The sequence below is a fragment of the Crocuta crocuta genome, unplaced genomic scaffold (assembly GCF_008692635.1).
Source record: "Crocuta crocuta isolate KB4526 unplaced genomic scaffold, BGI_CrCroc_1.0 scaffold26, whole genome shotgun sequence".
Classification (NCBI taxonomy): domain Eukaryota; kingdom Metazoa; phylum Chordata; class Mammalia; order Carnivora; family Hyaenidae; genus Crocuta; species Crocuta crocuta.
In genome coordinates this window covers 6,102,274-6,118,069 of record NW_027532249.1, presented here as the reverse complement: position 1 = coordinate 6,118,069, position 15,796 = coordinate 6,102,274, and the positions used below count along the sequence as shown (strand labels likewise).

Sequence of the window (15,796 nt, the reverse complement as noted above, 5' to 3'; positions counted from 1 at the left end):
ATTGCATTGTTTGGATTGAGCCTCAGTGCCTCTTAAATGTTCTCTTGTTATTCCAGGCTTGGTTTGTGTGCATCTGTGGCTGTCCTTTCCACTTCATTTTTTGTATTCGTAATTTACCATAATAACATCATGTATTCATGGTGGCATTGATGCTTCTGCCTTTTGTTAATTAAAAAAAATTAACAGTCACATTGTTAATTAGCTGAGGCCGCTCCTTTCCCCTGTCTTCCTCTTTATTTTAGTGCTCTGTTCTTGTTTCTTGGCTGCAGTAGCCCCTTTTCACCCTGAAGGTACTAAATTAAACCTTCAATTCCAAGGCAGCAGTCTTCTTTTCCTTGAATTACTGTTTTCTTCAGGGTCATCTGCTTACTTTTGGCATCATCACATTACTATTGTTCAGTTGATTTTGATCTTTGGTGTTAATTCCTATTTATTAATGTGGGACTAGGTTGATTGGCTGGTTGATCGATTGATGAACATAGGTAATGACTGTATATTTCCTATGCAGTTATATTGACTTGTTTACTCCCCAGAACTCTCCTAGTGGATAGCACTGTGGGCCTGTGTGAGTGGTGAAGTGTGGCAGTTAGCTGTCACACTTCACTTTAAAGACATGCAAATATGGTGTCAATGCCAAAGTAATGATAGTCTTAAAGAAATATTGATTGATTGATTGATTGATTGCTATTCAGGGAAGCTTAACTTCCCTTTTTATTCTCCTGTCTATATTCTTGTAGAAGGCCCCAAGGAAGGGCAATTTAACTTCCTCTCCAGGACCACTGTACCAGGACAGCACCCACCCCACTCCCTGTGCAAGTGGTCCTTTTGTCAACAAGAGGACACTTGTTGGGTTTTATCCCGGACTTGTATTTAGCTGCTTCCCATGGTTCAGTGTTAGAGGGAGGGAAGCTTTCCTGCCCTCTTTGTTCAGAAAAACATTCTTCAGTCACTTTGGCCATTGGCTTCTGTATTGGGGAGGCCTTACTGTCCTCTTTATTCTTGTGTTGGATATGTGTTTTTTTTCTATACCAGCCTTTATCTTTTATCTGACCTTTTTTTCTATACCAGCCTTTATCTGACACGTTTTTCTCTTGTAACTTTTTTAAGGCCGACGTTTTCCTCTACCCTTATCAAACCATTCTTGCTTGCTTTTTATCTTCCAGAAACATCCAACAATTCTGTTCTGCTAATGGAAATGTTTAGTGGTTTCTAGATCTCCTCTTTGAAAAAGGTATCTCTTTTGACACTTTGAGTGATTTGTGGGGGGAGGAGAAAGCAGTATGTGCATTTTGCTATCTCGATCCAGTTCTACGCTGATTCTTCAGTAGTATTTCTTTGTTCCTTCCAAAAAATGTGCTTTTCCTTATTATAAAAATAGTACATAATATGTACTGGAAACTTAAGAAATATGAATCAGCAAGGTGAAAAATGACTATTTCTATGGGCCCAAATAAAATTTTACGATTTAATTAAATATCCAATAAATAAAGTTTTCAGTGGAATTCTAGCCGTAAAGGAATAGAATATTTAACCCTTGTGTTAGTAGAGCTATTACATACTAAATCGCAAATACTAACTCAGCCTCTGGATGTATATTACAGGATCTACAGTACTGTTCATCATGAGCAGAATTCTGGGGCCCAAATACATTTGTGTCTAATGTGAAGATGTGAATCAGATGTTCCTTTCAGTAACACATTTAGTTGAGCAAAATAGTCAACCTAATTTATTTCTAATTTCATAACTGATAAACAACTAGTCAAAGGGTGGGACTGACATAACTGACTGTGTAAATATAGTCATGCACCCTGTTTTTAAAACTATGATTATGTCAGGATCTGTGCTTATAGCTAGCTCAGAGCCTGGAGCCTGTCTTCGGACTCTGTCTCTCCCTCTCTCTGCCCTTCCCCTGCTCACATTGTCTCTCTCTCTCTCTCTCAAAAAAGAAAACAAAAAGTTTTAAAAAAATGATTATGTCACCTATATTTCCATTTTATTGCATGTAACAGAAAACCCAAGAAATCATGAGTTATACGAATACAGATTTATTTTTCTCTCTTTAAGAAGAAGGTAAGGTAGGTGTTCCTTTGCATTAGCATGGATCTGTCTTCCTCTTATCTTTCTGTTTTGTCATATGCAACCTTCATCCTTTTGCTTACAAGTTGGCAGGGCCATTCCTAGCACTATATCCATGGTCCTGGAACTTGCACCATCTTACTCTGTTTTCTCTGACCTTAGTTTCCTGGAAATCTTACTCTGTAGAATTCCAATTACTTTTCATTGCCCAGAAATGTTTTGTGATCATCCTTAGCTGCAAGAGAGCCTAAGAAATTGACATTTTTTTACTTGGACACAAAAGTCCCTGGAAAAGGAAAAACTCAGGAAGGCAGGTGGCTGGTTTTGGAGTAAACAGCTGACAATATACTCCACAGAGACCAGAGTCGATCTTCGTGCCCCGCATGTAGTGGGCTCTCAGTGTTGGCTGGTGGATGGCTACATGCAGCGATCAGTGCACGCTAACATCTATGGATGTCCCCTCAAGTCTGGGTGAGTGTGCGCATATCATGCAGAGTTCATGACTGAATGCCCAATGGCCCTGGGGAGAAGAGGCCTGAATAAAACTGCGCTTTCATTTTTCTCAGTAGCCAGATGGTTATTGTTGTATCCCAGCTCCTCTTTTGGAAGTGATCCTGGATGAAGAAGGGATTTCAGCAATTCCCTGCAGAAACGGTCAACTGGCAAGATAAAGCAAGGGGGCTTGAGAAGGAGGAGGTTAGAGAAAGCAATTCCCTCAAGGCAGTCGAGAGGACGTGAGCAAAATGCTTGCGTGCCTTGTTACAAAGAAGGAAACAGAGACTTTTGAATTCAGGAGTGAACAATTAAACGGTTAAACCCACCAATAACTCCGTGGCCTGTCTGCACCTATAGTAACAAAACCACAGCTACAGTTCCAGCCCCAGCCAGAAGTCAACATGTCAGCGGGGTCATCAGCTAAGCTTTTGTTCTTTTTGCTGAACACGTAATGGAAAACCTGCTGCTGCTCTCCATGTATCTGTCAGTAGTGATTTAGTTCTTAACATAGGAAATACTTGACGTTCCAGTTATTTTCTACGTGTAGATAATTTCGTTGGGGGACAGCACCATAGCATCTTCAATATGCAACAGTGGGTGGGAACAAGTACACTTTCTAGCAAAGGAGGTAAACACCTTTATTAGAGCCCACCCTGTCTGTCTTAGTACAGCGGTTCCAAGAGTGCTAACCTGAGCTCATCACTGCCAATGATGTGATCTCAGTGGAGGGCCTGTGTGTGTGTGTGTGTGTGTGTGTGTGTGTGTGTGTGCGCACGCGCGTGCGACAGAGAGAGAGAGAGTAATGAATGCCATGCCATCATCTGTACCACTTGGCCGAAGGCCTGGGTCCTTTTACTGAAGTGAGGCGCCCAGAGTAGGAGACGTAGAAAGACATGGATTTATTGACCTCTGCCTCCACTTGGACTCATGGCAACAGAAATTTATGGTGAGAGACTTTCCTCTGTTATGACTCATGTTTCCTTCTCTTTAGCTCTACTTTTTTTCCCCCTTCCTAGCAGAGGAAGAGGGATTCTTTTGCAGTTCTAAGAATAACCCATGTACCATCCTTGATCTGATGAATAACGGTGCTGCTGCTGATCTTTAGTTTCTATACAGTTTATTTTCATCTTACACATATTTTATGGGGGACATTATGTCTAGGTCTTAAAAAGTTGTCCTCACACAGGCTAGCCCTTTGTCTCTTGCAAATGCTACTTAAGGGTTTGGATGTGGCCCATTGTTATTCCAGCTGCTCCTCTGCTGCCTGAGGGTAGGTCAAGTTCTGTAGTCAACTGGAGCTGGGAGCGTCCCGTTTTTGCAGGTTTTGTGTCTAGTTGTTCTTTCCCCCCTAATTTCATTATATTTCTCACAGGAGTGTTAACTCTGTTTAGCCCGGAGTCTTTACTTTTTCTGTTGAGTTGGCAGCAAGTATTCCTCAGGTTTTAGACTGTTCCTGCATTACAGGGAGTCTTCCATACCTTACTTTCAACCAGGACATTTATTCTGAGTTGTTATCCCTGTCTGTCTGCCCCTTATTCCTCAGACCTGCCAGAGGAGGGGCCTGTAGAGTAGATACTGGTGTTTTCAAATAATGGATTTCTATGAGGCTTCACCCCAGCTGACTCTACCAACTCTTTTGATCGCCTCCTCTTCACCCTGTAGGTAAGGGAGGAATTCCCATGCTAGGGTTATAGGGGTGGCTTGACACCTGACAATGGACAGAGAAGTACAACAGCAATTTATTACCACATTTTCTCACAGCTTGGGTTAGGAGGATACCGCACACCACCCAGAGCTATGTGGGGTGTGCTTGGGAACAGTGAATAACTAGGGGCTGTAGGAGGCAGGCTGCGAAGTATCAAGAGAGTGAGGCTCCCCTTGGTTCCCATGGGAGAATATGATTGGCTTGTTTGAATAATTCCACAGGAATAGTTCCACGGGAACGGAAAGCCACTGCTGAGGGATAAGCAGGAATCGTGTCTGGCCTCCTGGATAAGGACCGTGGTCCTGCTGGGGGACCTTATATAAGGGAGCAGAGTGGGAGGGGAGCTTGTGGTTAGACCACTTACGGCCCTCTGCTTTTACCAGATGTCAAGGCAGCACCTTCTGTGCTTATAGAGGCTTGTTAGAAGTCTTACGTGCACACTTAACACATCCCCCTAACCGTGGACTCTCATGATTAGTCTAGGCTTATTTTGTTTCTTTTCCCTTTTATCACTATTTCTTTTATTTCAATTGCTGAAAGGTCTTACCACCTTTTAAAGGTGAATCAAGGAGCAAGTGTGGTGCCAAACAATTGAAGAAGTCTAGCAGGGAGAAGGAAGAGGACATTAAAGTTTTATTCCAGGCCCCACTCTGAACTACAGACCAGTTTATAGAACGAGAAAGCGAATACTCATGGAGGATGGTGAGGGCTAACATAGCAGAGTGACTACAGAAAACAGTAAAAATATTAATTTGCATAATCATATATATATTACAAAATGTTACATCTTCTTAGCAGATTGTACCTTTTATCCTTTGAACAAATCTGGCAAGAAATCTCTCTGGATACTAAATTTTCATATCCAAAAAGCTTAAGTCCTAAATTGTTGAGTATCAAAGTGCTGGGCCCTAAATTAATTTCTTACAGAAATTTTTAATAGTAATCTGTTTGCTTTTTCATATAGTGTTAATGTTGAAAAGCCTGACTTCTCTCTAAATCCTATTTGTTTTGTATCCTTTCATTTTTGTATTTCTGAAAGCCTTTTACATTTATTTTTTTAATTTTTTTAAAATTATTTTTGAGGAAGAGAGAGCACATACATGTATGTGTGTGTGAGTGGGGAAGGGGCAGAGAAAGATGGGGACAGAGGATCTGAAGCAGGCTCTGTGCTGACAGCAGAGAACCTAATGCAGGGCTTGGACTCATGAACCCTGAGATTATGACCTGTTAACAAACTGAACCAACCAGGGGCTCCTTAAGTTTATCTTCCGTGTTGGAGACCTCAACTGTCATCAGGATATGAAATCTTTAAGTCATGATCAGCGCTCGGCTTTTCGTTTCTGAAAAATACTCCTTTTCTTTCAGTTATAACCATTTTCTTCCCATTATCTCTTTAATTATTTCATCATTTTTCCATTTTCTCTATTCTTCCTTTTATTGCCTGTATATTAAACTTGTGTATTTCTTAAATTGTCTGCTATATTTCCTGGTCTTTTTTCTGTTTATTCTGTATGCTAGGAGATTTTGTCTATATCATTTTATAGATCCCTAATTCTCATTTTTGCCATGAGTGGTTATAATGTAGCCTCTATTGAGTTTTTCATTCAGTAGTCATACTGTTAATTGACAAAGACTCCTTCTTTTTCACTGACTTCCCTTTATTTTATAGTTAGTCCTGATTTATGGTTACACCATCTTCTCAAATCTCTCTGAAATTAAATCATTTTAAGCCTTTTCCCTTTTCTCAATTCTTTTTCACAGTGTTTATCACTGTACTTTTTTAGAATTTTCTTTTTCTCCATGAGTGACTTTTTCCTAACATTGGTTTTCTCAGTGACCACTAGTCCTTGGTGATTGATTTATTAATGGATTAGATTGACTAATTGATTACTTAGGATATGTCGTTGCTGTATGATTTCTCTGCCATGATATAGATATTTTCCCAGAGGACTCTTTATTGGATAAGAGGGCTGATTTTGGATACTGTGTGAGTGAGGTATGTGAACAGTGTATGAATAGAAGCTGGTTTCACTGTATATATGGGTGAGCATGCATGCTCCTGTGCACATGCACGTGTGTGCACACACACACAAGCACACACCAAAGGGAGAAGTGGTAAATGATTTCATTTCTTTCTATCCAAGACAACACCGATGTTTTCCTTTCATCCTCATCTTCCGTGTCCTTCATGGCAGTCCGAGGCAGCCTGAAACTGAGGTCTGTTTGAGTCCCAACCCCGGACAACTTCCCATGGCAGGTGGTTCACTCGAGCCAGAGTGCTTTTAGCTGCTGCCTGCTGTCCAGTGTAAAGGGAGCCTTTGGGAGGTCTGTCTAGCCTCTCACTTTACGATAAATTATTGCAGCTGTTGCACTAGGGCCCCTTCCTACCCTTTGTAATTTTCACACTGAGGTTACTTGGTTGGTTGTCTGTTTGCTTTTTATAGATTTATCCGTTGCTTGCCAGCAGTATTGTTTTACACTGTTCTTAGGCTAAAATCTGTATAATTATAAAATACATTATTTATGTTTTATTTCCCAGGAATTTCTAACAATTTCTCACCTGTTATTAGAACACCTTGTTGGTGTCCAGTGCCATTGGGGAGCGGGTCTTACAATGCACGCCTTTCTCTAATTCTGATTTATTGGGAGTGGTGTGCCCTCAGGCCTCTGTCCTGACCTGGCTTCCTGGATTGCCTCATTAGCATAGGTTTCACTTCAAAACAGATGTATGTTTTTCTTATGAATATTATGGGTACACTTTGGGGGAAAATTAGAAAATATGGAAAAGCAAAAAGAAAAATAACAGTTTCTGAAGTCTCAGTAGAAGTTTATGCTTTCATTAATATCCTGTGTGTTTAATTTGGCACAATGTTGCTTCTGTCATGGAATAGAATAATTGCATCTTATTTGGGGGAATGCCATTATATCACAAGTGCTGCTAAAAATCTTAGAGCATATGCACAAAGTCTACAGTGCTATCGATCACAGTTGGAATAGTCTCCACATATACTTGCTGCGTACTGAAAATCAGAGCTTTTACAATATTCAGTGAATGGGAATGAAATGTTTGGTTCAGTCATATGTGTTTCTGAGACAGTCACTCTAATGTATTTCCATTTTTTTAATTGAAAAAAATACTGACTGATGATTTATAAAGCATTGCAAAAAAGTCGTAAAGTCTGATTTTAAAGTAGCATACTTTTATCAGTAAGCTGCATGACTTAGGCAATTAGAGATTTATTGCCCTTCTAAAATAAGGAGTCTGAGGCTGGTGTGGCTGATGATATCCCAGGCCTGGATCTGCCAACCTTTTCATCTTTCCATTCTGCTCCACCTAGCATGTGGGCTTATATTTAATGCTTCTAGAATATCTGGGCATCACAGTCACCATGTCCATATTCTGGAAGAAGCATCAGCCAGCAGATTCTATCCACTTAAACAAGAAAACACAAGCCTTTCCGGATGCTCTACATAGTAGGATTTTACTTGTATCTCATTTGTCATAACCATCACATGATCGCACTCCTGTCTTTCTAGTTTAGAACAGATCATGATGTGCATAAGTTAGGAAGGAAAGAAACATGGATTTTGGCCGATAATTAACAGGGTCTGCTCTTGACACTGTTCTGCTATAGTACACAATGTTTGTGAGGATCAGTATAATTGTGGATGAATTGGTGAATGCCCTTGAAATTGCACAGGTCAGTCATTAACTCTGTATATCACCCCATGGCTGTCCATTTATAGAGTTTGTGTGATGTATAATCAAATAAACAGTCATGTTGGGACAGATATACCTGGATAAAAAAGGCTTTCGTTTCTCTCATTAGTCAGGTGATACCTGTGACAGTCATACTGCTCAGTTGGATGGTGCCGAGGAGGAAAAAGAGCTGCCGGGAGTTATGAAAACAAGTGGTTCCTTGGTAAGTTACAGCAGGATAATTGGGAGGGAGTAGGGATGAATGAAGAGGCCAGATTTCTCAAGACAATCAGGCAGAACTTGAAAGCAATGCACCATAATTAAGATGGCTGGACAGCTAGAGCTCTCAACATACCTTTAATCAATTTGCAGGAAAACCTTCAGCAGTAAACAAACCCGAGTTTAATAGTTAAGCCTACAAATAATTGCATGCTCTATAAAAACAGAGAAATACCCGGAAAACCGATGTTTGTAGTTTCTGGGGCAGATTTAGTTTGCCTTTTATTTTAAAAAATTCTTATAAGAGTGCTAGTTCCATCAAGTCATGGGTCCATCTGTTGGAGGAGAAGCAGGTGTCCTCAGGTTTTCTATTGTTTTCCCCGTGCAGGGTGAACACCAGGCACCTTTCTTCTGACCATGCGTGTAACCCCAGGTGGCCAGTGCCTCCCTCCCTTCCCCCTCTCGCTGCTTTTCCCCATCCCCACTTCTTTGCCCCGCTCACCCAGAGGAGGGGAAAGTCAGGCAAGCCAGAGGAGAAAGGTCAAGCATATATCCGTTTACAACCAGGAAAGTTTACTTAATTCACAGTTCAGCCCAGAGCCTTTCCTCACATGTTTCTGTGTACACTCCTGTCTTCTCTCCATTGGTACAGGTTACATAGTCTCTTTTCTCTCTTTCTTTTCCATCCTCCTATTTCCTCTCCTACCTTCCTCCCAGAGTAGCAAAAGGTGAAATGGCGAATCCCTGTAGGTTCCCTCCTCCCTTACGAGATAGCGTTGGGGAGAGCCTTTGACTGTGCATGTGACTATATCGAGCCCACCTGTGGTTACTCACGCCTCTGCTTGTCCTCTCTCATAATTTGCACATGATGGTAGTTGTCTTTGTCAAAATTTTCTCCATTTGCTTTTTTCATCAGTGCTGTTTTGATGGGGAGGGAGTTGGATTGTAGAAAGGAATTTATATTATTCCTGGAACATCTCTTTCCAGTCACCACTCATACGAATGTTGCTGGGAATCTTTCTTCCTATTTTTTAGTTATGTTTTGTTTACTGTATTAGGTTTTAGGAAAGAGAGTTTGGATCATCTGAGTTAACTTTCCCATTTAATCCCAGAATATAACCCTGATTGTTTACATAAATAATACAAAATTTCCTTTGATATTAAGTATTATCTGCTCCCTGCTGATATTTGACCTTTGGTTCCCTTAACTTAACCACACAAATCTTTTACTTTTGAGAACAAACCACCTTTCTCTCAAGAATGTACCCCAAGCTTTCCATTGGTAAAGGTTTAGTTTGGTCTTTTCTCACCTTTTAAAATGAGAATTTGAACAGATGCTTCACCAAAGAAGATGTGGGAATGTCAAATTAATCTCATGCAAGGTGCTCAGTGATTATGGAAATGTAAGAAAAGCCACAGCGAGGTATCTCTGCATAACCCGCGGAATGAAGGACTGACCCTGTCATCTGTTGCTAAGGGTGCCGAGCAGCTGACACTTGGCTGCCCTGCTGGTGGCAAAGTCAAGTGCTCCATCCACTTTGGAAAATAATTTGGCAACTTCTTTTTTTTTTAATATTAAAAAAATTTAAACATTTATTCATTTTTGAGAGAGAGAAGAGAAAGGAGAGAGAGAGAAAGAGAGAGAAAACAGGATGGATAGAAGCAGAGAGAGAGCAAGGCACAGAATCTGAAGCAGGCTTCAAGCTCTGAGCTGTCAGCACAGAGCCTGATGTGGGGCTCGAACCTATGAATTGTGAGATCATAACCTGAGCTGAGGTCAGAGGCTTAACTGATTGACCCCCTGGGTGCCCCTGGCAACCTTAAAATGTTATCCATGCACCTACTTCAAACCCAGCCATTCTACTCAGATATAATATATATTCCTACAGAGACTCACTTACAAATGTTTCTCACGTAATAGACCCAAACAAAGAACAACCCAGTTTTTACCTGCAGGTAAATGGATGAGCAAATCCTGGTATATCCATACAATGGAATATTACTCAGCAATAAAAAGCAGTGAACTATTAATATGTACAACGTGGATGGATCTCAAAATAATTATGCCATGTGAAAAAAGCCAGACCAAAAAGATTCAATTTATGTAAAAGTATGGAAAATGTAAACTAACCTAAAGTGAGGGAAAGGAGATTGTAAAAGCCTGGGAACCCCAGATGGGTGAGGAGAGGAGAGAAGGATGATGTGACAAAGGGGGACAGGAACGTTTTGGGTGTGCTCACTTTGTTCATTGTCTTGACTCGTGATGGTTTCACTGGTCAGCACATTTCTCAAAACAACATCAAAATGAATGCTTTACTCTTTACATATTTGTGGTTGAGGTATGTTATACCTCAACAAACCTTTAAAAAAGATTTCATATAACATCTTATGATTTCATTAATATCCAAAGTGTTTATTTTGCAACAAGCTACTTAAAATAAAGAAATAGTCTTTTTATGTATTCTGTGTGGTTGACCCTTGACTCTAAATCACACATGCCACTGAATTTTGGCATTTATAAACGTCTTACCACGCAGGCTTCCATCACATCAAACCTACTCTACAGATCACTCCTCGTATAGATAAAATGTGCATTCCACATAAATGAATTAGTCACTTGAGGTGTTAGTCTAGTCAAAAAGCAAATCAGTTCATCTAGTTTGTTTCCAGTGTCTTGAGTGAGTGAAATCAAATGGCTACACTTGGTATTGATTCATAATTTACTGCAAAATACAATCATAGCATCTGTTTAAAAATGTCAGTTATATCTTGGGGCGCCTGGGTGGCTTAGTCGGTTAAGTGTCCGACTTTCGCTTGGGTCATGATCTCGCGGTTCGTGGGTTCGAGCCCCGCGTCGGGCTCCGTGCTGACTGCCAGCTCAGAGCCTGGAGCCTATTTCAGTCTGTGACTCCCTCTCTCTCTGACCCTCTCCTGCTCATGCTGTCTCTCTCTCTCTCTCTCCTAGAAATAAATAAAACATTAAAAAATAAATAAAGAATAAAAATAAAAATGTCAGTTACATCTGTGTTTGCTTCATGGAAAAGAAAAATCTAAAGAACTTTGATTTAAACATGTAGGAGTTTGTTTTAGTCACAAAACAAGGAACTAATAGTGGGTAGACCAAGACTGGCACCACTGTGTACAACGCAGTGCCAGCCTTAGCCTGGACTTTTAATGTTTTCCTTTTATGCTGCCCCCGTAGCGTGCAGATTTAATCCAGCAAACTCTGAATACCATGTTGATATTCCTGATAGGAACATGTGTCAGATGACGGACCCTTATTAACAGAAGACCTTAGCTGTTGGGGAAAGCATTTATGGTAGAATTCCTCTTACTGCTCACTGAATGTTGCACTCTTACATTATTGTTTTTCTTTTTGTTTCTTATTTTGGTTACCTGAATCTCATTCCTTTATATATAAGTGGTTTTGTTTGTTTGTTTGTTTACTGTGCAAATTTTTTCAACTTTGGAATTTTTAATTTATTTTGAATTTACTGCTAGAGTTCTGAACTGTCACGAGGATCTGCTTTATTGCATTTATTTTGGTCATTGCTCCACAAGTTCATTCTACCCAAGGACTGTTTTTTTTCCCTCCAGTTTCTGCACGCTGTCTTCTGTTACGTTTTAAATTATTTTCTCCCCATTTTCTGTGTTTCTAGCCTTCTAGAACACACATCAGATGATTGTTGCTTTGCTTGAATTGAATTTCAGTATCTCCTAAATTTCCTCTCCTGTTAGCCTGTTTACTTGGATTTTTTCATCATTATGTTGTAGATTAATAGTTCTTTCTTGGTCATGATGATAATTATTGTAGCTTATCTCACTCTTTTTCTGAATTTCAATAAACATATTCTTATTTCTTTTTTCCCATTATTTTAGCAGTGGATTCTTGGTTCATAATAGACACCCATTGCCCCTTAAATCACTCTGAAGAGAAAAATTATGGTTTTTTTTAAATATATTTTTAATGTTTATTTTAGAGCATGAGCGGGAGAGGGGCAGAGAGTGAGAGAGACACAGAATCTGAAGCATGCTCTAGGCTCTGAGCTGTCAGGACAGAGCCTGATGAAGGGCTCAAACACATGAACCCTGAGATCATGACCTAAGCTGAAGTTAGATGCTTAACCGACTGAGCCACCCAAACACCCCAAAGAAGCACATTTTTTTAAGGAATCAAATTATTTTTATGTTTTTTACTGAGGTAGATTTACAAAAAACACATGCATGTGTTTTAGGTGTATAATTCAGTTGGTTTTAACATATGTTTTTACCCACATAATCACAAGTCCGTCAAAACAGAAAATTTCCATTACCCCAGAAATCTCTCTGGGGCCCTTTCCAGCCTATTAGCCTCCTGCTTATCCTCCAGGCAAGCCTTGTACTGATTTTAACCCTTAGGTTGGTTTTAATGCTCATATAAGAAGAATTATAAATACAGTATGTACTCTTATGTCTGTCTCTTTTCACTCAAGATAATTTTTAGATTCATCCATTTGCTGCATGTGTTAGAAGTTTGGTCCTTTTATTACTACCAGTAATCCATTGCATGAATATACTATTGGTATATCTGTTCACCTGTTGATGGACATTTGGATTGTTTCCAATTTTGAGCAGTTACACATAATGCCATCGTGAACATTCATACCACATAAAGGATGTATATTCGCATTTCTCTTGGGTAAATATGCAACATAATTTAGATTTTTGGCAGACAAGCCACCCACAGGCCATCACCAATAGCTCATAAACTCAGAAAGAAATAACTTAGTAGGTAAATCAAAAATAACAGTTCTTTTTTAAAAAATTTTTAATGTTTATTTTTTTGAGAGAGCGAGAGAGACAAAGCATGAGCAGGGGAGGGACAGAGAGAGGGACACAGATTCTGAAGCAGGCTCCAGGTTCTGAACTGTCTGCACAGAGCCTGACGTGGGGCTTGAACTCGTAAACTGCAAGATCATGACCTGAGCAAAGTTGGCTGCTTAACCGACTGAGGCACCCCAGTGCCTTTAAGTTCTATCTTTTAAAAAATGCATCTACAGAAAGAAACAACAACAGAGACTAATTCTGTGTGTGTGTCTCCCAAGTGGAGGGTGTTCTCAGCTAAAGCTTGGTCCTGAGGGCTAAGCTCATATAGAAAAATAACAGACTACCGTGTAAATATTTATTTTTTCGGTATTTTCACTATCAACTAAGGTATAAATATTTAGGATTTTTCTCCCAGTTGTTTTTCCTCTTATGTGGAGAAATGCCAACTTTAAGAACGTGTGATAAAAAGTGACACAGACTGTGAAATGTCTGCCTGAGTGTGAGAACCATCCGATCAGGGAAGCGCACGTCTCCCCTGAGGTGGCAGCCACTGTTGGAGATGTTCGGTTTTGCCTCCACTGCAGAGAGAGCTTTGGGCCAAATCTGTGGCTCCAGGTTGTTTCTTCCTCTCCAGCCCCCCTAGGCCCTCCCTCCTACCTCTTTCCACGAGAATCCTGTCACAGCAAGAGGGTGAGGTGGTCCTCCAAAGACTCCATCCATGGAAGCATAGAGTGGAAAGTGTTCCACAAGGCAGAAGGTACCAGCATACCCTCAGGTGGAACTACAAGCCCTGTGGCCTCTTAAAATTCTCTGCAGAATCATAGCACAGGACTTCATTAGTTTTGAATCAGTTAGGAAATTGCTGTATGTTTCCTCTGCACTTGAGTAGATCATTTTTTCCAAAGGCCAGAATTTTACTTGTGTGTCCTTGTGAGTGGAGTGCCCTTAGCTTTAAGGTCCATAGAGGAGGCGGGTACGTTGGTGAACATTCTCCCCAGATGCTAAACCAATGACACGATGAAGGGCCTAAGTTATTCCTTCCGGGCAAAACTGATTTCATTTCAGTCTCCTGTCCGTGACTTTTGTTGTGGCCTCCTGATTTCCTTCTCTCTCAGACCCCTATACTCACACTAGGAACCCACCCCCCAAAGCAATTAGTTCATTTTATTTGGACTATATTTTGGGAAGGTTTCCTGGGTTATATTTAGGGGCTGTCTACCTATTTTTGGAGCTGGTGTAGTTGGCTCCTATTTTGCACATTTTTTAACTATGTGCCTGGGACCCTTTCCTAGCCTTTGTACAATTCTGTGTTATTTGTTTTTCTTCTCCCTCTCTAGAAATTTTCTTTTATGCTGCTCATAGGTAGAGATTTTTATTTTACCAAACTAATTCTATTTTCATCTACAGATTTCTATGAGTTGGTCTGCTGTAGAATTCTTTTCTGGTTTCCAGTGCTATTAAAAATGTCTTCCTTAAAAAAATGTCTTCCTTTAAAAAAATTATATGTTTTCTGCCATTTTAGTGTTTGTGGATGGGAAGGGTAGACAATTGTCAGTTCACCATCTTGACTTAAAATTTTTGTACTAGTATTTGCATTTTATTTGTCCCCTTAAAAAAAAGTCCTTTTGTTCATTTTATAAAGTAATGCCTATCCTCTATAAGAAATTTAGAAAATGTGGTCAAGCAAGGTGAACGACAGTTTTTCAAAAGAGAAAATACTGTATGTATTCATAAGTATCAAATACATTCTGTTTTGCAACACGTTTCCTTCAGTAAAGAAAAGACTATTTCTATCTTAAATTTTAGTGAAGCCATTGTCTGCTAAAGCAAAAATCTGTTTCCAGCTTTATAAACATAACTTGGTACTGTTGCTACTGAATTCTAGTCACTGCAGAAGATAATCATAGGGTGTGTTTAAAAAACTAAGATTAGACAAGTTTGTGTTTGGCCATGTGTAACAGAAGAGTTGGAGTTATTTTGCGCCACATGGAGATTTGGAGGTCTGAGTCTTATGGGGCATGTACATGATGCCTTTGCACAAACCCTGGTGGGTTTGATCCTCCACCCTGCCATCCTTGGCCATGGCCATCCTCCTTATTCAAACAAGATACCTGGCAACTGTAGGCTGTCATCTGCGATGCTATCATGAGCGTACAGATGTCGTGAGCTGACCCAATTCTTTTTGGTCAGGAAAGCCTTAGCCATTCCAGAAGCACTCTTGGTAAGATTACACTTGCATCTCATCGACCACACTTGTCACATGGTCACTCTTAGCTACATGGAATCCTGGAAGTGAAGTTCTTTGGTTTAACTCCCTGGAACCAAACCAAGATATTGTTAAACAAAAGGGAATTTGTGGAGGGCAAAGATGTGTCTGCTACAGGGGCCAGTGTCTGCCAGAGGGCCTGCCGTGTAGGTGCTCATAGTGCTGTCCCTTGAAGGGCTGCCCAGGCAGTCACAGCTTTGTATGCTGTCACTCATGTCTAAATACATATGTGTACTGCAATACACGAACACGTGAGAAGTGTCTGCCTGAATAAGAATGGTACTTTTATTTCTCCATTTAGCCAGATGATGCTTCTCTCAACAGTACCGCCCTGTCGGATGGGTCCCCAGATGAAGAAAGGAGTTTTGCAGTTCCCAGGAGTGGCTCTGTGGTAAGTCGTCATGTGCCGAGACAATTGCACATCAGGGCAAAATGGCAAATTCAAGGCAAGAAGAAGCAGTTTCCTCAAAACAGATAAGAAAACCTTGCCCTGAGATTGCAAAGAAACCACAGCTGTCAGCAGACCCCC

At 40.3% G+C, this 15,796-nt stretch overlaps 2 protein-coding genes across 9 annotated transcripts in view; one reads left to right on the top strand and one right to left on the bottom strand.

Moving 5' to 3' along the window:
* ARHGAP28 (Rho GTPase activating protein 28) overlaps positions 1-15,796 on the top strand; it is a 220,910-nt gene that overhangs the window by 144,909 nt on the left and 60,205 nt on the right. For all 6 annotated transcript variants that reach the window (XM_077778096.1, XM_077778095.1, XM_077778094.1 and 3 more), the window contains exons 4-5: positions 8,107-8,199; positions 15,569-15,658. In XM_077778096.1, the coding sequence (XP_077634222.1) occupies positions 8,107-8,199; positions 15,569-15,658 (183 nt within the window). The remainder of the gene's footprint in view (positions 1-8,106; positions 8,200-15,568; positions 15,659-15,796) is intronic.
* LOC144243064 (uncharacterized) overlaps positions 15,538-15,796 on the bottom strand; it is a 1,504-nt gene continuing 1,245 nt past the window's right edge. Inside the window, exon 4 of one of the 3 annotated variants that reach the window (XM_077778102.1) lies at positions 15,538-15,757. The gene's annotated coding sequence lies outside the window, so the exon portion shown is untranslated. The remainder of the gene's footprint in view (positions 15,758-15,796) is intronic. The other 2 variants (XM_077778101.1, XM_077778103.1) reach the window with 2 other exon arrangements.